The sequence below is a fragment of the Heptranchias perlo genome, chromosome 13, assembly GCF_035084215.1.
Source record: "Heptranchias perlo isolate sHepPer1 chromosome 13, sHepPer1.hap1, whole genome shotgun sequence".
In the NCBI taxonomy this organism is placed as follows: domain Eukaryota; kingdom Metazoa; phylum Chordata; class Chondrichthyes; order Hexanchiformes; family Hexanchidae; genus Heptranchias; species Heptranchias perlo.
The window spans coordinates 37,637,127-37,662,546 of NC_090337.1; the positions used below are offsets into that span (position 1 = coordinate 37,637,127).

At 38.6% G+C, this 25,420-nt stretch overlaps 1 protein-coding gene across 1 annotated transcript in view; it reads right to left on the minus strand.

Annotated features, from left to right (window-relative positions):
• plch1 (phospholipase C, eta 1) overlaps window positions 1-25,420 on the minus strand; it is a 61,105-nt gene that overhangs the window by 24,620 nt on the left and 11,065 nt on the right. Inside the window, 12 exon segments of the mRNA XM_067994730.1 lie at window positions 211-318; window positions 2,692-2,871; window positions 3,540-3,637; window positions 5,080-5,168; window positions 5,388-5,471; window positions 9,185-9,346; window positions 9,972-10,079; window positions 11,617-11,788; window positions 14,687-14,807; window positions 18,611-18,814; window positions 22,216-22,309; window positions 23,342-23,512. Coding sequence (XP_067850831.1) covers window positions 211-318; window positions 2,692-2,871; window positions 3,540-3,637; window positions 5,080-5,168; window positions 5,388-5,471; window positions 9,185-9,346; window positions 9,972-10,079; window positions 11,617-11,788; window positions 14,687-14,807; window positions 18,611-18,814; window positions 22,216-22,309; window positions 23,342-23,512 — 1,591 coding nt within the window.

Sequence of the window (25,420 nt, forward strand, 5' to 3'; positions counted from 1 at the left end):
GCCTAGATTTGTTACACTTCCCAGAGTACTCCTTTAGAACAACTTTTTGGACAAATTTTCAGTAGCATAAACTCTTCCTTTATTAAGCTATTAACTAGTGCAGAAACTCAATTTCTAGGTTATTTTGCTTAGAGTTAATAAACAACCTTCTGCACCTATACTTTATTCTTTAAAGGGAAGAATGAGATGAAATATAAAATATCAGAATACCTTGGCACATCGATTCGGGTTTTAGGACATACCCACAGTTTCCATTTAGCATAAATAGCGCTCGGTTTAGCTGCATCATTCGACCATCAGACTGGTAGTTTAATGCCACTGTGGATACAAACAGAATGTTAGAATCATAAACTGAAAGTTTTCCCTTTCATTTCTTCAGTATCTATTTTTATAATGAAATAGTGTTAATAATAGCTTTAATTTTAGAGATTAAGCTGATAGCAAAATGAATGATCTGAACTTAAATTGATGCCTTTATTTGACTTTATTTTTAACAATTCTGAAACATCCCAGCCATAAGAAACCTGAAAAACAATTCCTTCATTTCATCCTCCTATAAAATACATAAATCTTTTTCTAAAATAGGAGGTAGAGGGACTAAAATGTTCAAATTTCATTTGAGTCAGATGGAATTTGCAATAGTTTAGATAGTTATCAATTCAAGAATTAATATAAACTTTATTTTATCCATTCCTTTCAGTTTTCCTGCAACATTAGCTGTGTTGGAATTACCGGTGTGCATCCTGATCCAATTATTCCCTTCCCTTTAAACCTGCTTCACCTGAAGCCTACAATTCAGTTTGACTGTGTGCAACACCACAGGAAATTGACTAGTACATTATTAAATTCAGTATGTCCCATCATCTTTCTATTCAAAATTCCTATATAACGTTTTTGCCTGTGCTGCTTGTAGGTGGCACTGTAATTGCAGTTTTCTAGCTTATTTTCAACTTGCATTTAAGTGTTACATGGTGCTTCCATTAAAAAAAATTATTCTCCCTTTACCTATTGCAGTGTCTTCCTTGTTGCATTTTTGAGACAGGGAGGACTGAGCTGGAGATACTTTCACTGATTTACGGGCAAGCTTGCGAGCTAACTCAGCCACTTTTAAAAGTCCATTTTAAGCCTTGCCACAGCTTTAGCAACCTGTTCTGGCCCGTCAATATTTCCCACCCCCACCTGTTAAGAACGTAAGAAATCGGAGCAGGAGTAGGCCACATGGCCCCTCAAGTCTGCTCTGCCATTCAATCAGATCATGGCTGGTAGAAACATAGAAAATAGGAGCACGAGTAGGCCATTCGGCCCTTCGGGCCTGCTCCGCCATTCAAAATGATCATGGCTGATCGTCTAACTCAGTACCCTGTTTCCGCTTTTTCCCCATATCCGTTAATCCCTTTAGCATTAAGATATATATATCTATCTCCTTCTTGAATACAAGATCTTCGCCTTCAACTCCACTTACCTGCCCGATCCCCGTATCCCTTGATTCCCCCAGAGTCCAGAAATCTGTTTATCTCAGCCTCGAATATATTCGACGACTATTAACCATTCAGCAGCCCCTCTCCTCAAATTTGGTGGTCCGTTCTGGTCATGAATAGTCCCTGCCCATTACTGACTTTTGATGACTTTAAATGTAAGGCATTGACTTTAAACAAAACATAATTCACCTAACAGTGTTGAAATCCACCAATTTAATCAGTTAGAGACAGATACAATCTAACTTCAAGTCAGATTCTCCATGTTTGTAGTCCATGTGTACTCCACTGTGTAGTCCATGTCCCTGCCTGTCATATGTTCAGCAGTTCCTTTCTGTAGCTTTGTCAGTCCATTCTTGGCAGTCAATATTCCCTGCACTAACCTGTTAGCCACTTTGCATCACATTCTTATAAATAAAATAAACTCCTTTCCAAGACTTCCCAGTGTTAAACAATCTTCATGTCAGCCAAAGGGGACACCAAATACATGGGAGACTCAGCAGATCATCTACTAAGGTACAGATTCTTCCCACCCCCCACCCCTTGTCCCCCACCCCTTGTCCCCCTCCTTCTGTCCTCCTCTTGCAACCCAATATCTTTACTTGGTCTTGACTCTGTGTGCAATGCCATGGGAGATTGATTGATACTAGTAATTTTTAACAAGTATTTGTTCTAGAAAATTTACAAAGATGATGTTCTCACATTTGGTGCCATAAAGTAATTGCAGTAACAGCTTCAGTGGTACTTGTAAGTACTTAAAACATATTATAAATTGATTTTAAAAAGCTAAAGATACATTCTAGCCATGCACTTGTTAATTAACATCATTTTGAGAGATCTGAGCAATAGGTAAACTGATGCATCTCGAATATGCTTACTCACAATTTGACAAGATTCCTCCCTTTCAGAATAAGTACCTAAACATGAGTTAAAGTATGGGACAGATAGTTCCAGATGACGAGAGACACAATAGATGAAGAATCTAAGGAGCAAAGACTTAAAGCTTTATAATCAGTATCTATTCAAACAATAAATATTACAGAAGGTTGTCAAGCATTTACAAAAACTGGCTACACTACATCCATTTAAAGGTTTATTGAAGTGCTCTCAGTTTGGAATGGTATGTTGTATGTTGGCACTAAAGAAGGGAACAAAATTAAATGCATTACATTTACTCTTAGAAGCTATTAGAATTTAAAATCACTAACACACTTACCCATCTGACAGCCAACATTCCAGTATTCTTGTGGGTTAAAATTGCTCGAGTCTATTCTGTAGGCAGATGGGTAGATGCGGGTGAGTTGTTTCTGGTTAAAACGGACAAAGTGTTCAGGTTTTTGATGTAAAAGTTGGTGGGCTCGAGTCTCACTTAAAGATAAAACTTTCCCAGCAGGACCTGTTTAAACATATTTAGAATATTAACTAGGAACAAAACCACACATGAAACTAAGGCATTAACAACCATGGCTATTTTATGCTTGTGTAATTTACTGAATTTAAAAACAGTGAGAGTCTCAGTATGAGCATTGGGTGAGGGCAGGATTTGACTTGATGTGTTGCCACTGATTGAGCTCACATTTAAACAACAGCTACTTGGGCAAAGCACCGGTGAGTGCCCTCGAGACATTCAGTGAAGTGGGGGGTGCGGGGAAGACAGGGAAAAAAATTGGCAGAAAAGGGAGCAGGATAAAGCTAAAGAAATGGTCTACGATCAGACGATAGAAGGTGCACCTGGTGAAAGAGTTGGTATGATTGTGACCTATTTTATCTGCTGCAAAAATACTCCAGCCAACCTTGAATTCATCACAAACTTGGCTGGTGAATTCACGTGACAAGCTGTAGCAATAGATAAATTATTGACCACCAGGTTGTGCAGTAAATGCTTTAAACATGATGTTATTGGCTCATATACTTTAATCAGTAATGAGCTTATATGCAGCTTTTTGTTCAATACATTCAAGCAGAATTTTATTCTTTCCTGAACAGAATTTTACAGCCATTTCATAGGCATCCTTTGTATTAAGAATGCGCATTTGGTTGCATTTGGTCTCAGATACCCCTTACCTTTCCCTAGAAGATCCTGGGAAGTCACAGAGTTGGTGCATATAACAAGGTCAGAAAGACCACGGTAGAGTTTCACTGTTTTTCTGCGACGGCCCATCCTACATAAAAACACAATGAGAATTTACTGATGATTGCAAAGGTGGTTTAACTTGCACCAACCTATTCACTCACTCACTGGCCTGGAGGAAAAGAGGAATAAGTTGAATAATTCTATTTACAGCTCAATGAAATTTTGTCCTTTAAAAGGATTTTTGCTGTAGCTGGCACTCAAAAGTCCGCTTAAAAACATTTCATGTAAAAATTACTTTTACTGTTTTCCATTTTAAAAGGTTCAGGGTGGACTCAAATTCCTACTAATTTTAAAATTAAAACAGAATAAGCTGAAAATATTCAGATCAGGCAGCATCTGTGGAGAAACAGTAATCAGTCAGACAAGTTTAAGATCTAAGACTCTCCCTCAGGGTTGGAAGATATTATGGATGAACAGCACGTAAAAGGGAACAAAACAAGGGAAAGAGGAGGGAAGAGAAAAAAAACACACGAACAAAGAAATAGAATGACTGTGAATAAAGTGCTTGGGTGGAGAACTGGAGGTTAAATGGCAGAAGTGATACTAGCAGGAGACAAAAGGAGGCATAATGAGAAAAATCAAAGAAATAAAAGACAAAGGAGGCAGAGTATTGCACATCTACAGGGGAATAAGCAGAAAGGGAAGCATGAAAAACCAGCAAAGCAGAGTGGACTCCAGTCTGGAGAAAGAAAAAAAAATAGCAGAACACCACCAAGGGTGCAGACCACCCTGCCAGTAGTGTGGGGGTCCCACCCCAAGTACCAATATCCTCCTTCCCCATATCCCCGTAAACACCAGCACACCCATCCCACATTGCCAGCACCTTTTGCCAGAGAAAATGGAAGCTGTAGTTAAGATCTGAAGTTGTTAAAGTTAATGTTAAGGCTAGAGGTTTGCAAACTGTTTCGTAGAGAGATGAGGTGCTGTTCAGACTAGAAGGCCAAAGACAGATCAAAGTGTAAGGGGGACGGAGAATTGAAATGTCAGGTCACAGGGAGTTTGGGGTCACACTTGGAAGACAGAGCGGAGGTGTTCAGCAACACGATTACTTAATCAGCATTTGATTTCCCCATTGTAGAGGAGACTGCACCATAAGCAGTGTCTACAACTTTTTGTTTTCAGATTTCCAGATTCTTCAGTAGTTTTCTTTTTGTCATGTGACTATAACTGGTTCAATATGAAAGGTGATTAATTCTCAAAAATGTAAGTTATTAAAGTTCACTTTAAGAGTTCAGAAGTGCACAGGGAAAAATTAAACCGATGAATATTGATTATTCAACATTGTTCTACGTTAATGTCTAGGAAAAATATAAGAATTAAGAGAATAATTTTGGGAACAATGAGTCTTTGAAAGAAAGTGAATTAATAGTTTTATTAAACATTTCGCAATTTCAAAATGTTATGACATGCTCTTACAAATACAGACCCAACCTTGCTCACTATGTATAAGAGAATAGCAATGTTCCTTACCTGTAGGCCTGCCCAATTTCTTTCCCTGTGGAATCCTGCTGATCTTCATCACCTGTATTGTACAGTTTTGCTTTGGATTTTCCACTTTTCTGATGCAAGGGAGATAATCATATTTAATGCAACACCTTAAGTATACTGATTGATTATAGCTGTACTGTTGCTAAATTTTACATTTTTAATAAGTGTAAATACTTAAACTATGGTAGTCTATTATGTACAAACCAGTTAGCTATTTTAATTGTCTTAGTTATGTTTTAAATAACAGCTCTAATATATTGCACCAATAGATTAAAAGTAGCAATTCCTACCTTCTGTTTGGAAAAGCTACTGATAAAAGAACGGTTTTGAGCTTTCTTCCCGCTTTCTTTAACATTTTCTTTAACGTCTAATTTCTGAGTGAAGAAAATGGAAATTTAAAGCAAATCAGACTTACAATATGAAACAAAAATCAGATATGTGCTACAAGTTATTCTACAAAATTATTAAACTATAATAGCACAGCATTGCACAGGGCACAAGCTCACCACTGATTATTGCGATTTAATTACTACATTAAAAAGGGGAAATTATCTTTCTTAATTCATGTTTAGCAGTTGTAAAACCCTTTAACAGGTGGTTCTGTGATGCAGTACAACTGTGCCTTGCAGTATTAGGACGTGGGTTTATAATCACACAATTCTGCACTTTCCTAATCTGAGTCACCCTGCTGACAGGTGAATCACTCGGGACATGCTCACACATACCACTGATCAGGAGTGGGCAGCTCAGGCGCATCATTGTTGGTTACCCAGCTTTTTAATCCAGGGAATATAACCTGCTATGAACAGATATTTACAGAAAACAAAAATAGGGTGGCAGGGAACAAAAGAAAAAAAAAGCTACTTAACACTTGTTGTGTTTTCTAAGATTGGATCCTGCAGTGCCTTTTTTACCTCTGGGGCCTGGTTTTAATTCCAGCCCCGGCTGATGGCATGAAATCACCTCGGTCTTCTGGTTCTAAGTGTCACATGAAATATGCTTGAGCAGCCCAGATTGAGATCCAACAACCATGGCACACAACACAAAACTATCCTTAATTTGATATTCTTGCTCTCAGAGGCCACTGGATCACAAATGTGGAAAATTGAAAATGTTTCAAGTATAGTGGAAGGTGCTTTTTTAAGATTGCAGTGACATAGAGGAAGCTTTGCATTGCATATAAACATAATATAACCAACTTTGGATTACTTGATGCCACATGCTTTAAATGTGAGTATTTGATTTTTCAGTACAAATTAAACAGTTTGTATTTTAAGAAATTAAATTCAATAGGTTTATGTAGTAAAGTAATTAAATGAGTTTCAATAAAAGTGAATGCTATATAAATTGCTTTCTTTTCTAGATGAGAAGAAATTAAATGTTGAAATCTCTTTTCCCTTGATTAATTTCTTCATTTTATCCCTCTTCAGCAAAAAACAAACATGGGAACATTCTGCTATTGTAAGGTACTCCACCAAATGTCAAGCACACAGTTGATAAAGTAGCATTCCTAACCAACTGGATACCTGGGCATGATTCAGAGTTTAGCCAGTTGACTGAACAATGGAAACTGAATTATGTTTTCCAGTTGGTCTTTTGGAAAGAGGTCTGAAATTGGAACAATGGATCCAACTTAAGTTCAACAGTAATAGGATCCAACACCAAACAAGATTAAAAGCCATATTTATCCACAGTCAAATTGTTAAATTGTTAAAGGCAAGTCATGTTTAACTAACTTGATTGAGCTTTTTGATGAAGTAACAGAGAGGGTTGATGAGGCAATGCGGTTGATGTGTATATGGACTTTCAAAAGGCGTTTGATAAAGTGCCACGTAATAGGCTTGTCAGCAAAATTGAAGCCCATGGAACAAAAGGGGCAGTGGCAGCATGGATAAGAAATTGGCTAAGTGACAGGAAACAGAGAGTCATGGTGAACAGTTGTTTTTCAGACTGGAGGAAGGTATACAGGGGTCGGTTCTAGGACCGACTTTTTTGATATATACCAATGACTTGGACTTGGCTGTACAGAATACAATTTCAAAATTTGCAGATGACACAAAACTTGGAAGTGTAGTAAACAGTCAGAAGGATAGTAATAGACTTCAAGAGGACATAGACAGGCTGGTGGAATGGGCAGACACATGGCAGATGAAATTTAATGCAGAGAAGTGCGAAGTGATAGGCAATATAAACTAAATGGTACAATTCTAAAAGGGGTGCAGGAACAGAGAGACCTGGGGGTGTATGTGCACAAATCTTTGAAGGTGGCAGGACTGGTTGAGAAAGCGGTTAAAAAAGCATACGGGATCCTAGGCTTTATAAATAGAGGCATAGAGTACAAAGGCAAGGAAGTTATGTTGAACCTTCATAAAACACTAGTTCAGCCACAACTGGAGTATTATGTCCAATTCTGTGCACCGCACTTTAGGAAGGATGTGAAGGCCTTAGAGAGGGTGCAGAAAAGATTTACTAGAATGGTTCCAGGGATGATGGACTTTAGTTACGTGGATAGACTGGAGAAGCTGGGATTATTCTCCTTAGAGCAGAGAAGGTTGAGAGGAGATTTGATGGAAGTGTTTAAAATCATGACGGGTTTAGATAGAGTAAATAAAGAGAAACTGTTCCCATTGGCGGAAGGGTCGAGAACCAGAGGATACAGATTTAAGATGACTGGCAAAAGGACCAAAGGCAACATGAGGAAAACTTTTTTTATGCAGCAAGTAGTTCTGATCTGGAATACGCTGCCTGAAAGGGTGGTGGAAGCAGATTCAATCGTGGCTTTCAAAAAGGAATACTTGAAGGGAAAAACTCTGCAGGGCTCCAGGGAAAGAGCGAGGGAATGAGACTAACTGGATTGCTCTAACAAAGAGCCGGCACGGGCTCGATGGGCTGAATGGCTTCCTTCTGTGCAGTTATGATTCTATGATAATTACTTTGACAAAGGCAATTCCTTTTCTTGATCGCGTTCTTGCCGATATGTACATCGTAAACCTCCTTCCCTTCCTCTAACTGCACAGCCCAGGCTTCTCTTTCCCTCTCCGTACCCTCCCACCCTTGGCTCCGAGCTGGCCTGCTGCTTACCCGCCAGCTCTTCTTGTAGAATCCCACCACCCCTACTGCTCACCTGGGGCTCGAGCTGCTGCTGACAGTAACACCGGCTTCCCGCTTGCGCACGCACACACACAAAAGCACAAAGGAAGAGCAGCAAATAGAGTCAATAGTTCTAGTGTAGAGCTAGCACCAGCACAGACATGATGGGCCAAGTGGCCTTCTTTTGTATTGAAATTTCTATAATTCTATTAAATTTGTATTATACAATTCCTCCATGTCCTTAGTTACAGACGTAATATGGTTAGGAAGAAATATCCATTCAGCTTGTTTCTTCATAAGCTAGCACAAAATCTAGTCACATCAATCCTACCCTTAAGAGACATCATTGCCATTTCAAGAATTTTTGGGAGTGGTTCAGTTTCTGGAACAATTTAACCAAATAAGCTTGTACTTTCAGCCAGGTCACTAAATTTTCATCCAATTTGAACTTCCCTGCCAAATATCTTAACTCATAAGCATTGAGTTGGTGGAAAATAGGCTAACATTCTATTAGAAATAAGTGTCCTATATTCATATTGCATGCAAATGAAATGTCAGCACTAATTTTCTATTTAGCAGTTCTACGAACACTATTTTCAAAATACGTGCAAGTTTCCACAGAGCAATTCAGCTTGCAGAAAGAATCCATAGGATGGGAAATGATTCCATACATTGAATTTAGTTCAGATCTACTGAAGACTGTCAAAACTAACCAATTGGGCATAAAAAAGCAAACATTTGGGGCTGTTCAATGGAATGGTCATACTTTCAACAAAAAAAAAGTAAAAGTCCATTAAAAACATTTTAAGTTATGAAGCTTATTAGCAGCTATCCATGGACGACAGTTGTTGGAAAAATAAATGGGACAGGTGATTCCAGAGCATACGTCTATCCAAAGCCTATTCCCCCTCCTCCCCTATGGAGTCAAACCATGATAGTAGGGCACAAAGGCACAGCAAGGAAGGATTCAAAACTATGTACAAGATTCAAATATTACCTGTTGTAGATTGTCATTTAAGCCTTTATGTGTAGCTCTCAGAAGTGCACAGACTGTATAGCTATCTGGATCCTCTTTATCCTGGATCTGAGACTCTTTCAGCAAGAAATCCAGTTTCTTTCTGATAAAACACTCCACTTGATGGTGGTTTGTACCATCATCCTGTATGGATCACATATTGATATGGTGTTAAAGTGCATCAATAATGTTCCTAAATAGCTGCTAAAACAGGAGACAACCAAGACAGTGAAATTGTTTAGGTTCAGACTGCCCTTTTTTGGCAGAAGGAAAAATTGTGGTGGCAGGAGAGAAAGAGGGATCAGCAAAGTATTTTTTTAAAGCCACATGTTTATGTTTACAGTCATAATAGTAAATGAGTTTTATATCACCCATTAAGACTGGGTCAAGCATTGCATCTCAGTAGATATTATTGATTTTATACAAGTTTTGCACATGAAACATCTTTCTGCAAAAAAGCCATTGGGGGTGATTTCAAACCCCAAGATCGTGGGTTGGGGGCGGGTGGGAGTTGAAAATAGTTGTTTTTTTGGGTCGCAACCGCAAAATTTTGGAACTTTGCATTCCCAGTTGGAAGCCTGTACTTTTCCGCGCCAAGGTTAAACCCGGAAATAAAGCCGGGTTGTGGTCCCGATCCAAAAAACAACTATTTTCAACTCCCACCCGCCCCCAACCCACCTGTTCTTGGGGTTTAAAAATCAGCCCCATTATATTTAAATGCTATTGATAAGTTGAAATTTAGTTTGAAAATGCTCAGTTAAAATATTACATTGATTTGCTTCAATTTGCAATCTTCTTCAATTTCATCAGCACTATCTTCATCAGACACCTCTCCTTCTTCTGCATCAGTCCTGAGGTCAGGAGGCAGCTTCTTCCCCTGAAACAAATCAATATTAATCAGTCAATTCTAACCTTTATCAGGTCTAATTTTGGTTTGCTTAAAATCGCAGGTCATATTTGTCAGATAAATTAGGTTTGGTCCGGCATTTTTATTTTAGAACAAGTTTGTATTTGAATCAAATGAGAGGGCCTTTCCTCATTTTACAGTTACTTTTTCCAGCATTTCATTAAAATGTATACTTTGATGAGGGGCAAACACAAAGCTAACATTAATGTCCTGACAATTTTATTATGCTTAGTAGCTAGTGCTATGGAAACATTCATTTAATTGCATGTTGGTATAATGGACTTAAAAACATAGTAACAAGATGTAGTTATATTATCACTTTTGGGTTAATATGGAGTGGCTTTGGGTCCACATTGATGCAAAAATATAATTTCAATTCCGATCCGACTTCCGAGCAGTGCAAGATCCGTTCCATCTCACTCCAGGTTGAGTTCATGTGGAATATAATTTCAATCTGGTTTGAATGTAGGATTAAACAGTGCTCTGGCACTGCACTTCCATTTGATTTCCTGGGCATTTTATAAATATGGCATCTAGATTTTTTAATGTTATGTTGAGGCATGCACATGTTGCAAGAGTCAGATCTGCATTGGATATTCTCTCATGTACAGCTCACGTACATTCCTATAAATGGTTTGAGCATCTTACATTTAAGTGTGCCTGTTCCCATTATCTTATCATATTATAGTGTAACCACAAGTCCCTCTTGTGATCGGAGCTGGATATCATCTCTTTTGCATGTGCTGTCAAGTATACATCCTCAAATCTTTTTGAAAGCGGACTACGAAACACAAGATCAAGCCAGGTATGAATCATTAAACTGCTTCATTTCACAGACAGATGATGAACAAACAGTTACAGATGTTACAAGATCTCACTTACTCCAACTAACCTCAAAGAAAAATAAATGAACCAGGTAGCCCTGTCCTGGTGAGTGGCAAACTACCATTCTTTTAGTCTGCCTTAGCATTAACACCAAGGCATATGCAGGGCTTGCTTGGCTCTTTTCTTAAGGTAACCTGCCTGGATCTTGCTGGCCTCCCTCTCAGCAACTCACAAACTGATCTCTCAACATGGGACCTTTATTCTCCTCTTTCCTGTCCTACAGGAAGTGAGGGCTTGATTTCTCACCTCTCCCCCTTCCACAAGTTGGTCAGAAGGGCTGCTAATCAATCCTGCTACAAGCCCCCTTCTTTTGAAACTATATTCGGGCAAAGCTCAACAGGAATGGGTATTCCATCCCTCTATAGCGTGAATGTTTGTTAGGAGCACTGGAGATGAGATAATGACTCTTTTATTGTTTCTGATTGTCATGGGTAACAGTAACAAATAACATTTCAATCCCCTCTCTGTACCAGCCACTCCATGCTGGAAGAGAATTTCCAAGCTTGGCGAACTCCATTTAATTTTAAATTAAAACCAAAATTTAATCCTAATCATATTCAAATCCTCTCCACGATAAAAAAAAAATCAAAAATCCTGAAGTAGGACAGCATGGAACCATTACCTTTATAAGAATTTTGCCCTTCAGACTCTGGGGAGTAGGAAATTGGTATGCATCATGAATATGAACAGGGGACAAATCCAGTTTGTCTCCAAGGACATCTTTCAAATATTGGGCAATCTTCTGCTGCTGCTGGATGCTACAGTGGTTCTCAATAGACAGTATTACAGGATATCTGCCAATAAAAAAAGCAAACAGGACAAAAATGAATTCAACTACTAGGTGGTTGGGGGGTGGGGGGGTAGGGGGAAAGAAAAAAAAAATCTAATTTCAAATTTTGTTTTTTTTAATAACATATTTCCATTAACATTAGCTTTTTGAATATTTATGTCCTGGGATATGAGAATATTCAAAAGCTGAAATATATAAATCCTTGTCGACTAGATGTTCTTCTTCTGGCGTAACCTATGCAACAATGGCTACTGGTGGGTTTTAGACAGACTGAAATGGAAATGTGCTGTTTACACTCAATTTTCCTGTGCCAGCTCACTATCATAACTTCAGATGATAATTTGGATGGATCAGCAAACTAGTGGTGGAAGAGGTAAACTGCATGCAAGTTAAATTTAAAGAGATGGGGACAATTGATAACGGTCACATTATGGGGACATTTCAGAAAGCTTTGGATATCACAACCCATTCAGGCTGTCAAGGCTTAAGAGCCAGAGGACTAAGAAGCAACAGGAAAAAAATCAAGAAAAAGGGAAACCTAGGTGCAAGCAGCCCCGCCCCTCATCTAAAGCCCCGCAGCGAAAGCCATGGTGATACTGCAAGAAGTAGTTGTGGGAGGAGGGTTGTCTTTTGCCACTCCACGGTACCATTCGTATAGGTCAGCATTGTAGCAGGCCTACAAGAAAATGCAGCCAAGTTTCAGACCACAACTGACCATTAATGTCACTGCATGTACTAGCCTTTGCAGCGTGGCAACAAACGACACAATTCTGCATCCGTCTCTCAGTTGACACAGGCCGCAAGAAGACAAGTTCCAGATAGGTGTGGTGGAATCTTGGTGAATATCGCCATTCAGGCTATTCAGGCTGATAATCATGGCATGCATTCTTTCATGGAGTGCCACTGAAGGCATATGGTGATTGTGCTGCTTCTGAGACAGCATCTAACATTACGGTTCGTCAGTATTCACATATCTTAGTGATGCTGTCATGGATGGTCTGCTGGCACATATTTTTTTGAGAAGAGGAGGCTACACAGAACTGCAGCTGTCAAAATATAGTCATTTAATCTCTTTCTGCAGAAAGCAGTGTGAGGGTAGCAGCAAGTGGGCACAGAGCAGCCTGACCTGCCTAGCTTCTTCAATCAGACAGATCAGGTAGGCAGATTCTCATTGGGAAACCCAACGGTACCAGTAGCAGTGTTGGGAGGTGGTGGGGGGGAAAGAGAAAGATCATTGGCACAAAAGCTCAAGTAAGAAAAATAGTTGTTAAGAAATGTCTAAAATACATTGATTTTTACATCTCTGTGTCCTTTCCATGACCATTTCATTGTTTATGGTCACCTAGTTACTCTGAATACCCACTTACAATTTATGTTCATAGCAGGTGTGCTGCATGCCAGAATAGGGAAAACTTGCATGAAGGCCTGAAATGACCCCAAATTTGTATTCAAAAAGTGTCCCCCTGTGAGGCAGGCACTTCCACTGCTGCCAGTCCCAAAAACCTGATGCATTTCCAGTGGGGTGGAACTTTACCCAATTTTCTGCCCTATCTGCCCACGTGCTAGAAGACAGGCAGAAAAAGCTTTGTTTGTCAATATTAGTCAGGTAACTTGTTTCAATTCACAAGTTTACTGAATAGTGTATGTTCAGAAATCTAAATCTAAGGAATGCAGCAATGTGTAATCAGCCAGAGTAAGGATTCAAGCAAATTTGCCACATATTGGTCATCTAAATTAATGGTATTAAAAAGGTGACTGAATACATAAAAGAAAAGTCAAGCTCATGATTCAAGAAGGGTGCAGGAAATCACTGCTTTTCAATGGTTGAGAGTTAAAAACCAGAATTGCTTTTTTGTATTTTTAGATTTGTTTTTGATTTACAATTTGACAACTCCATAGGCTAAAGGGCACTCAGGCCCAGGTAACTTACATCGATTTATAAAGAATGTTTGAAAGTCCAGACTCAATTTTATCTTCCATTTAAAGAAGTATATAATAAAAGGGTAAATCACCTTTTTACTGCATTTTCTCCATTTATTTGTCCCACTGTCCCAACTCTATGTAAATGCCCTCTATTTCTAGTTGCTATCCAATAATGAAATCTATAAATGTGCTTTTTTAAATCTGCAAAAGATAGATGATACACAATGGGAAAGTTCAATAAACCAAACTAGTATGGGTGAGGAAGACTAACAAACGATCATTGAAGTTGGTTCAAAGGGTTTTCTTCAGTCATGGAATAAGCTTAGTATTACTTTGATCCCAATAGCTATAACATAGGTAAGCTAGTGAACAGTTTTACCCTACATATAAAACCTGCACTATACTTTGCGAAGGAGTGCCTAATATTAAGAATGGATTGCAAAAGTGAGGACATATTTCATGCCCCAGGATAAACATCTCACCTCACTGAGTGTAACATTTGTAAAATATATGTTCACCAATCTCAATTAGATGCACTGGTTTTAAAGCATTACAGAAATATTAATAAATGCTTGTCAGCAGGGAATGGACAATACACCAGCAGAAAAGCATTTCCACAATATAAACAAATTTTAGTAAACATATTCAGGCTTATACATACACCGTGGTGCATGTCAAATGCATGCCAAACTGCCTATTATGCATTCCTTCTTACATACTACTCCTTTTTCACTTCAGTGTATTGAATTATGCTTTCAGCGGAGATTGGTTGATTGTAGTGAAACTGGGTGTTAAACTGCTGTATTGGTCAACATGAAATATATAATCTCGTATACACCAAGTCACCTAATTATGTATCATATTCATCAGAACAGAAATTGTGATCAGTTCACAAAATACATGGCTACCCAAGAAAATCAACAGACACACAAGCATTTAATATTAATCTGATTTTCAATTATTAAAAGATAACACATACTCATTTTTGATGAAAGCATGTTTGCTGATGGTTTCAACAACATCTCGGAAGAGGACTTTGGAGGTCAGTGTGTAACCATGCTGTACAATTGGCTCCCCCTCTGGGCCATCCCAGCAGTCAACTGAAATTAAGAGAAAATAACTTAAAGGCCAAGCAAGATCAAAGGTGACAGGTCAAGTAACAGGCCAGCAGTTAACACAGAACAATTAATAGAAAACTGAAAATAAGATGTAGCTTGATCACTGTTGTGTAATTTGAAATCCTATTTTTTGTTTAGTCTAACCATTTTCTTATCCTTTTTATGCATCCAGTATTTTATATTCTTCATTTATACTTCAATAGAATAAATAAGCAATTAATAGTTTGGGACAGATGACAAACATTTCTGAACTCGAGAATGTCTTCATTAAACACATTTTTGTAGCCCTAAAATTTAATGACTGTTCCTATGGATATTCAAGATAAAAAAAAATGCTGGAAATACACAGCAGGTCCTCCAATGTGTGTGTAGAGAAAAGATAAGAAAACCCCTATATAGGACCAAACAAAACAGCAGGAGAACACAAAGCTGCAGCTAATGGGCTTAATAGCTTATGTGGGCCACTACTGTGTCTAATTTACATCAATGATTAAGATTCAGAAATTCAATGCAAATTGGTCATATTTCCAGATACCAAACCAGGAGGGACAGTGGAATCAGATCAGGAATTACAGAATAAGCCAGACAAAATAGGTATGTGGGCAGAACATTGGCGAATGAAATTTAATGCAGTCAAGTACAGAAAGGAAAAATGGGCAACTTACATAAACCATGAATGGTGTTGAAGTAGCTAAAGATTAAGTTGAAAGAGATTTGGGAGTTTTTTAAAAAAATTTGATTTGATGATCAACATATCCAACCAGTGGAGAGCAATCAACAAATGTTGAACAACAGACAAAATAGTAGAATACAAGTCAGAGAAAGTTATGATCAAACTATACAATGCTCTGGTCAGACCACACCTTGAGTACTAGAGTTCTGGTCATCAAGACACAAAGAAGACACTTAACTGCTGGATGCAGGGCAGAAAACAGCCATGAAGTCAATTCCAAAGGGGCCTTTTTAACTCACCCCACCCAACAGAAATGGGCAGGCACGCTGTTAAAATTGCTTCAGAGTACTCACTGCCTCGTTCCCGCTGCTTCCCCACTAACTGCCATTTTAACCACACATTTTTTTTAAAGTTGGCCGAGGCGCCCATGAGGGCCATATGGTCCTATGATGTCATTCGGACCCCAATGCGATTTTAACGTGATATTGCAGAGATCCCGTCCAGTGCCCAACCTGCTCGTAAAACCTAGCAGGATTGATCTCTCAAGGCCGCTGGAAGCACTATTTAAAGGGACATTCACCTGCAGGTAATTGGATCGTAGGGATCTGTGTGCCATTGTGCTGTTTGGATTGCCAGAAGAGTTTCCAGCTTCTACATTGCTTTTTTAGGATTTCTTGCCTTACCGTGATTAAGCTCTCATAGCTTATCATAGGTGCTATTAAGGCCACTTTGATTTGGATAGAGGAAGAGGTAGAGCAAGAGGTGCAGTGGCTGTCTCAGCAACCGGCATGAGCAGCAGGTGGGCCTATTGGAAGACAGCAGATAAGGGCGGGGGGGTTTGCTTGTAGGAGGCCATACCCAGCATACAGGGTTTATAGGCCGAGAGTCACTTTTCTGGATCTATCTGAAGAGCAGTGCATTGGGAGGCTGTGCTTCTCCTGGCAGGCTGTTGCAGCTGTCTGTAGCCTCATGTAACAAGAGCTGCTGCACCGGGTGGCTATGCTTTGCCAGCGGTGTCAAAGTTACTACAGCCCTTGACTTCTTAGCCATTTGCTCATTCTAGCCTGCTACAGATGACATCTTCTGCATATCCCAGTCTGCAGTGTACAGCAAGCAGGTACTGGCTAACCAGTACATCACCTTTGTCATTGACTTCAACATCCAACAGGAGAGCGCTCAAGGATTTGTAACAGTGCCTGGCTTCCCTTGTGTCCAGGGCATGATAGACATGCACACATGTTGCCATCAGGGCACCAGATGACCAGCCAACAACCTTCATAAATAGGAAGAGCTACTACTCGATTAATGTCCAGCTTGTCTACAATCACAGAAACAGGATAATGCAAGATTGTACAAGATTCCCAGGCAGCTGTAACAACGCTTTTATCGTGCAACACTCAACTATCTCCTCAATATTCGACCCTTCCAGAACCTGACAGAATGGCTGCTGTGGGACAAGGGATACCCACTACATACATGGCTCATGTCACCCCTTCACAATTCCACCGTTCTTGAACAATAGAGGTATAATCAAAATCATGGGACCACCAGGATCATAATTGAGCACAGTATAGGGCCTGTCAAACAAAGATTCAGGTGTCTCCCTACAATATGTCCCCCAAACAGTCTCCCGCATCACAGTGGTGTGCTGCATCCTGTCCAACCTTGTCATCCAGAGATGGCTGTATTTGGAGATAGCAGAGCAACAGCAGTGGCCCTCACCGGACCAGGGTAAAGGCAAAAAAGGAACAGAAGGAAGGAAGGTCATTTCAACACCTTGCAGCCAGAGATACCTGGGATAAGTTAATTGCACAGCAATTCTGGTGATCTGCTCACTCCTCTGACCTGGAAACTTACAGAATTCTCTCTGCATTAACAGCTCTGGATCAAAGAGGATGCTGAAGGTGCGAACAATCTGGTTCAACCCGAGACAGTGGGAGTGGGATGAAATCACTGGTGAGGATACAGAGTTTGTAGTGGGGGCCAGAAATGATGGCTCCAGACTTTTAACTGGAGGAAAATCATTTAGTTTTTAAATTTTAAAAAATTATGGAAATACCACTATATGTCAACATGATTTGGAGTTTCTGCCCCTTTTGCCTTCTATTTTGGGTAAGGTACTTGAACTGATGCGTGAAACAAAACCATAGGACCTGGAACTTCAGGATATCCTCCACGTGTTGGGATTGCTGCATTTTTAACAGATTGGTAAAAGGTATGCAAGAACATTGGAAAGATACAGGACATATGTATACCAAGAAAGCTGCAAAACACTTTCAGTCCTCAAAAGACTTCAATTGATATATTTTTGGGAATTGCTATGATGAAAAAAAGACCAAGGTCCATCTAGTTTGGCTTCTACCATTCTGGTAGTCACATGATACAATGATAATGGAGTTGTTGACTAATTATAGCAAACAATCTCCATCAATTAGTCGACAACAGACCCAGAAATGACACAAGGAAAACCTTAGTGATGGAGAGCTTTGGGAACCATAGGTCCATTCACCTTTTTCCTCACCATCATGTTACAGTTGCTATGTGTCATGTCTCAAATTATTCATGTACTGTATCCCAAAATGTTATGTTTTTAAAGAAATCTATCTAATTTGCATTTGAATGAATCAATACTAACTGCTTCCACCGTCTCCCTAGGGAGTCTATCCCAAAGATTGACCACTCGCTTACTGCATTATTGTTTCCACAGATTCGTTTTGAATTTAGCCCCCTTCAAGCGCAGGCCACGTCTTCTGGTTCTACTGTTCTGGACAAGATAAAATAGCTTGTCATGGTCTACATTTCTAGTCCCTTTAGAATCCTAAAAATACCATACATATCACCTCTCAAGCTTCTCTTTTCCAGTGAGAACATGCCCTATTTGCATAATTTATAAAATTAGACCAATTGCTACTTCAGCAAGATCAATCTTAAGAGGGCACCTATACAGAAAGACAATTAGTCCCAACATCAAATCCAGAGCAGAAGTGGAACCAAACCCATCTATGGAGACTATACAGTACCTGTTGTTAGTCTGGGGGAGGGAAACTGATGGCTTCACTGCACTTGTCAGAAGACCAGCATATATAATTTGAAGCATACACTTTATAACTACCTTCCACACAGCGGCAACCAGCCTGCAGCACCCAGGAATACATATCCACCTTGGATTGGGAAAGGAGTTGATCCCCTGTCAAGTAAGTGTTGTGCGATGAAGCAATAAAGTAGTTGCACAGGGGCTGATCCATATCCTGATTTACTTCATAGTGCAAAGGGTTAAATATATCACATGTAGGACTGCGCATGAAGTTAGTAAAACCTAGATGCAAAAGGAGAATTAGTGAACCGGATAAACGCAGGTTTTGCTTACAATTCCTTCTGTTCAGAGATATCAAAATAGAACATTTCCCATGGAACTAAAATCTATTAAGTTTAATAAGCTTGTGTGTAAAAAGCCCAGCTAGGAGTATAATATGTTGTACTGATACAATGTGTTATCATTAGGCTTTTAAAAATGTATTGGTCTCATTACACCATTGAAAATCTCAAATAGCCTAAAACATTTTCAGAACAGTTTACAACTTAGTTCCAGGTTTGGGCTCGAAGAGTTCTTCATCTGCAAATACTTGTGGCATTGTGCTGGCTCCTTATTTTTGCAGACCTGTCATCTAAACCGGAGTCCTTACTTCTCGTGCTGTATGAATAAAAACTTAGTGGCTCTGATTTAACTCAAAGTAATGAATAGAATAAATTAAATTCGTACTCCTTTGAGACTGTGATGCTTGCTATTAAATTGGTTGGTCTTTTCAGGCTGTGCTGGTACTAAATCTAGATAATAGGTGGATGCAATTTTGAATGGGAAAAAAGCAAATCCCCATTTTTGAAAAGGACTCACGAGCCATGCCTATCGATACTCTACCAAAATCCCAATGACTGCTCTGTACATTTCAATATGCCACAATGGAGATCTCAAATAGCTTAAATAGGTTTTCACAAGAGTATGCCACTTAGTTCCAGGTTTTGGCTCCAAAGTTCTTCAACTGCAAGCTCGCAGATTGGGCTGGCTCTGTATTTTTGCAGATCCATCATCTCAACTTCATGCATTAAAAAAAAAGTAAACTTCAAACCAATAGGAGACAAGAGAACCATGTTTCATTTTTTAAAAGTGAAATTCTATCTGAATTTTTCAGAATAATTACTCAAAGCAGACACGGCTCCAAATTCCATCTGTTTTCAGGATTCTGAGACAACTGTACTTGATAAATGCAACAGAATAGAAATTGAAGCACATAAGGCAGCCATTACAGCCAATCATGCTTGTGCTAACTCCATATCACAGCTACTTAATCCCAGTCCCTGCACCCTTTAATAGTTTTTATGCTTATTGATTTCATTTTGCATCTCTTACTTTTTTCTGGCCAGTGGTTTTGATAAATTATAGACTTTCTTCAATATTTCCATTCAGTGGCTGTCATTTCTTCTGTCATAACATGCACCCAAAATGCTAAAATACACTTAGGATTCTTCAATAAAATGTATATGCTCAATTAAAGTATGTCATTGGAAAAATATAATTAAATGAAATTTTTAAAGAAAGAACTTGCATTTACATAGTGCCTTTCACAACCTCAGGATGCCCCAATTTTTTCACAGCCAATGAAACACTTTTGAAGTGTAGTCATTGTTGCAATGTTAAGGAAATTTATGTTGCTAGCTCTATGCACAGAAAAGGTTAAATTGAGATTACTCAACTGTATCCCAGTCATCAATTTTTAACAATTTCCTCTCCCTTCAAATTCTTACTCCAGGAGAATCCTGATACTCCTTCAGCTGACTGAACAGTTCATTGAAATGTACTTCCACAATGAATAATTCTTCCAAATAAGTGACTTTGTCTTTGCACTCTGCAGGCATTAGCTCAGCCTATAGAAATCACTAATACATAAGCGAGCATATATTCCCAGAGACACTAATATGCTGTGATATTACCCCGAGGTTGTAGTATAACCCGAAGTAGTACATTCACTGGCATGTTTTATACTAAACTTTAGTGTTAATCTGATTTTTTTTTAAAGTTCTGGATTTTTTAAGATAAATCCTCACGATCTTTATGCTAGTTTAATTGATGTATATATTTTTGAAATTACAATGTCAACCAGCAATCGTGAAGAGTATTCAGACCACAGATTCAATCAGCCAGAAGGTGGAATACTTTGAATCTAAAGTTCAAATACAAAAGGTCAATGTAGCAGCAAAGAGACAATCCCTCCAAACTACCATTGACTTGCACACATTGCCATTGGATCAGGAATTAGCTGCATACCATCGCCCGTCTCAGTCCTTCCTAACCCAACCACAAAAAGGAAAAAGCAAATCACATATAGCAAGCAATTTATCTTTGCTACAATTACTACCAAAGCAACCAGCTCGGTTGAGAGAGAGGGAGAGGGAGAGAGAAAGAGAGAGAGTTTTTCACATCACAAAATGTGTGCAGTGACTTTTTTTGCTGCTGAAAATATAATCTTGTGTGTTAAAAAACATAGGCCATCCAGATTTGACCATGCTCAGTATCTGAATTTAATCCAATTCTGATCCATTTAGTTTTGGTAATCAGTCCATCAGCAACTCCATTGGTGGCACTATTATGCCACTGGTGTACTGCAACTCAAAATTCCAGAGATTTTGGTCACTTAAATAAGCATTGGAATATTTGCACATTAATCCAACCCTAGTTTACATTCAGCACAACAAATGCATTGACATTTGTTTTGGAACTGGTAAAAACACCCGCAGTTAGCTGTGAACAGGGTTCTTCATTTTCAGTCTCCTCCCCCAAAGGAAATATTTCAAGTGCCAATGCAAATTTTCTTTAAAATAAAAATTGGGGCTGCTTTGAGCCCAAATGTTTGTTTCTGTGTGCATTGGAGCACTTTTGTAAGGAAGGAGGAAATATATTCTTTTTACAAAAACTGTTTTGGTTCAGCCTTGGATCCATTGCTCAGTTTGCTCACTCTTAGCCACTACAGGAGACCATTGATTTCACTTAGTTTGTTGGATAGATTCTTTGTATTTTTTTTAAAAGTAAAAACAAACAGAAAGCTAAGAAAGCATAATCCATTTTGATATCCTGGTGACTTTATAACAGTCTGTAAATTCTAGGAAAGTTCCAGCTAACCTGGATCACTGTCTGGGCAGCCAGGGATATCGACAACTTGACAATAAAAGTCCTTGGCAACTTACTTACCTTTAGGAACCCCAGCCACTGGCATTCAATGATCATTACACATTAATGGGAAGAAGCAATTAATATTTGCATATTCTAGCACAACTGCATTATGTTAAACACATCATACACGGATGATACTAAACTAAATTAATTTACAAAACAATTCTTGCAAATACTGTTGATATTTTAGCACCATGATAACAACTTTTTCTTATTACATAGATAACAATGATCAGCTCAGGATAGAGTGAATACCCAAATGATTTGTACAATATTTAAAGCATTTTTAGCACCACTTAAAAGTTAAATTAGCACAGGGGTCAGGTTATCCAATCAGATCATTAGGAAAAAAAGGTACAAAAGGAGATATTCGGCTAAATTCCATTACATTAGTGCTGCAGCAGTGATTGTCATAAAGTATGGTACAAATATATTTCATTATTCATATGAAATTTTCCACCTATAAACATTTACAAGTTTATTGTTCCAATTACCTTCGACTCCCAAGACATTTTGTTGCTTGTTTTCCTCCGATACTTCAAACTTTCTTATAACATCCATACAATATTCTAATGTGACATTAGCCATCTGTGTAAAGAATAAATGTGAACCTAGGGTTGTTAGAAATGTCAACATTGTCTTGAGAAAAACAATGCCATAGACAAAATCTCAAATCCAGGGCTTTAATGATTAAATATAAATTAAGTTCCAGATAATTCCAATCAATTTATTTCCATTAAAGCTTATAACATTTAAAAAAAACACATGAACTTAGACATCGCCATTCTTTTGATGGAACACTGTTTTCTATGTGAGGATTGGATCATTTACCTAGTTTTTGCTCTCGTCAAGTACAGCATGGGCAAAATGAAGAATAAATATTTTGTTCTCACTGCCTCAACCATCACCTAAGCACACAATTATCCTCCCCTCTTCCACCCCTCCCCCCCACCCCATAATACTGCTAGTCTTTACACAGCCAGGCTTCCGGGAGCGGGGAGGGGGCGGGGGGTGAAGAGAGAGTCTGTCTGATTTTATATGTTTTTTTCAGTCACTGGGATCCAGTTGGAAAATGCCATGCAGGGGACTGTAAATTTACACACAGCAATGTGTCAAATTTGCCAGGGCTTCTGCTCCCGATGACTACCCCAGTGGCCATTGTTGCAGAGTATGATTATGTAGGTGTCAGGTAAGGACACAACTGGGCTAATCGGTAAAGTCCGCCTTAAATTACTCCTCAACATTTACTGTTTCAACTCACATGTGAGAAATGATCACTTGTTTGAGGTAGCCTGCACCAGTAGGAAACATACCACAGCATGAGTTACTACTGTCTTCAGGAAAGGACAAGAGAAAATTGGGGAGGGAAAAAGAGGAAGTAACTAAACGTTATTTGTGGAACATTGAATTGTGCACAGATGCTGGGTGACCAACAAAGCTACCTCATTATTCCTGCAATCTGCATCTTGAACTGATTTGACAAAGATTTTTAATTCATTAAAGGGATGAGAGCTGTAAATCAAAAAGCCCCAAAAAGCATAGGTGCAAAAATTGCTCCGAATAGCAATTCAACATTTGTGGAGATTAAAATACAATGTGCACAGTGCTTGACTGACTTACTTTTTGTTCTGTTTTGAGAAACTGAGCAAGTTCTTCCACAGTTAGATGGTCTTTCCTGTCACTGTAAGACTTTACCAGTAGGAAGAGATCCCGTCGCAGAGACATCATCTTATAAAACACAGAGAACTCTTCAAGATTTAATGTGCCCTGGTTTTCATCTGTGTCAGCTTCCTATCAGGGAAAAATAATCAAGAGAAAAGACTTCACATTCTCCAGTATAGTAAGAGTCAAAGACTTCAACTTGTTTCAACTTGGTTAGCACATTCTTTTGATTTTCCCTTTTGGAGTTATTGTTGGATACATTTTCCTTTTTTTCTAACGATTTTAACTCTTCCTTTTTCCACCTCACCCAACAACTATCTGCAATGGGCCTGTTAACTGCAGTCTATTCCATGCTGTTTTCATTGTCTGCTGTGGTCAACCAGGAGAAATGATAAATTACCTGATCCCGCCAGTTTTCCTTTATCTTCCGCCCCCCCACTCCCGAGGTGGAACAGTGCACACCCTCCTCTTATGAGGCCGAGACCAGGAACCCAGCAGAGCAGGACGCAAACCTGCATCCATCCTCACCAACCATAACTGATACATTAAATCTCAAACACACTCAAAACCAATTATAAAACTGTGAGGCATTTATATAATGGGTCTCACTCTAGAGATTGTCACATATGGAAGAGTTTCTTCTACAATCGTTGAAGGTGAAATACAATCGAAATTGCATTTATAAAGTAAGTAACCATTTTCACATAAAAGATGATCAATGTGCCACATTAACAATTATTGGTGACAAAATATGTACACATTTTATACAAAGTAAAGGGGCATACACAGAAGTGCAGCATTCCTTAAAACAGCCTATAAAGTGCGCTTTGTCTAACTACAAGCAGCTTATAATGGTAATTGTTATACCAATCGCCTTAACTGTTCAATTAGCTTATTGCTGTTCAATCACACCCAGGTATCCATCACTCTTCAAATGGTAAAACTCAGTTCTTTCCATTGCATTAACTAAAGAGTCACTTGTGACTTAAGGGTCCAATTTATAATGCATTTGTGAAATAGTTTCCCAAAGAGGATTTATATTCATATCTGTATCTAACTCAATGGTCATACCATCATGCTAAAGTTGTCCCATGTGACATTGCGTTGTCTCTTTTTCCACCTTACTGGCAATCAGCAGTGTGATTCTGTCACATTAATTATGATATCACTACCAGTGGTCTCCTTGCTCCATAAAAGAACATTAGTAACAGATTCAATTACTGTATTTGAACTGTGTGTCCAGTATAATTTGTTTTAAAACATGAAAAAGTCCTCGCAATAGATGAAAGATCTTCTAACACAGGAATTTTTTTCATTTTTCTCAAATATTGTCTGATAAAGGAGTATGACCACACCATTGAGAAGATAGCTTCCAATGAGGGTAATAAAAATATATTTACTAAATCATTTAATTGATCCAACAGCCTCAAAAGTATCTTTGCAATAACTGCAAATAATGCCACTTGGGCATGAAACTTTGCAGTAGTCTTTGTATGGTTTTGTGGGTCCCTTTGAAAGGGCACCGAAGGCTGTTCAGAAATACATAAATATTTCCAGCTCTTTTTTGATTGGTGTAGGGTACGGATGGTGCACAATGCCAATGAAGCTTTCTAATCTTGAGTAATTTTACAACACCAAGTTATAGCCCAGCAATTTTATTTTAAATTCACAAGCTTTCGGAGACTTCCTCCTTCCTCAGGTAAAGGAGGAAGTCTCCGAAAGCTTGTGAATTTAAAATAAAATTGCTGGACTATAACTTGGTGTTGTAAAATTGTTTACAATTGTCAACCCCAGTCCATCACCGGCATCTCCACATCATAATCTTGAGTAATGACAGTCACGTTTTTTTTTTACTTTTTTTTTCCACAGAAAAGATTTGGAAACAAAAAGTGTTATTTGTAAATGCGTTTTTAAAGCAAGTGTATGCACACAAGTTTAAAATAAAAGGCGATATATGGTTAAAATGCTAATAAGTTAAGCTTTGATGTTGCTTCCCCCTAACTAAATATTAAGAAATTTGTGTGGTGCTTATTTATT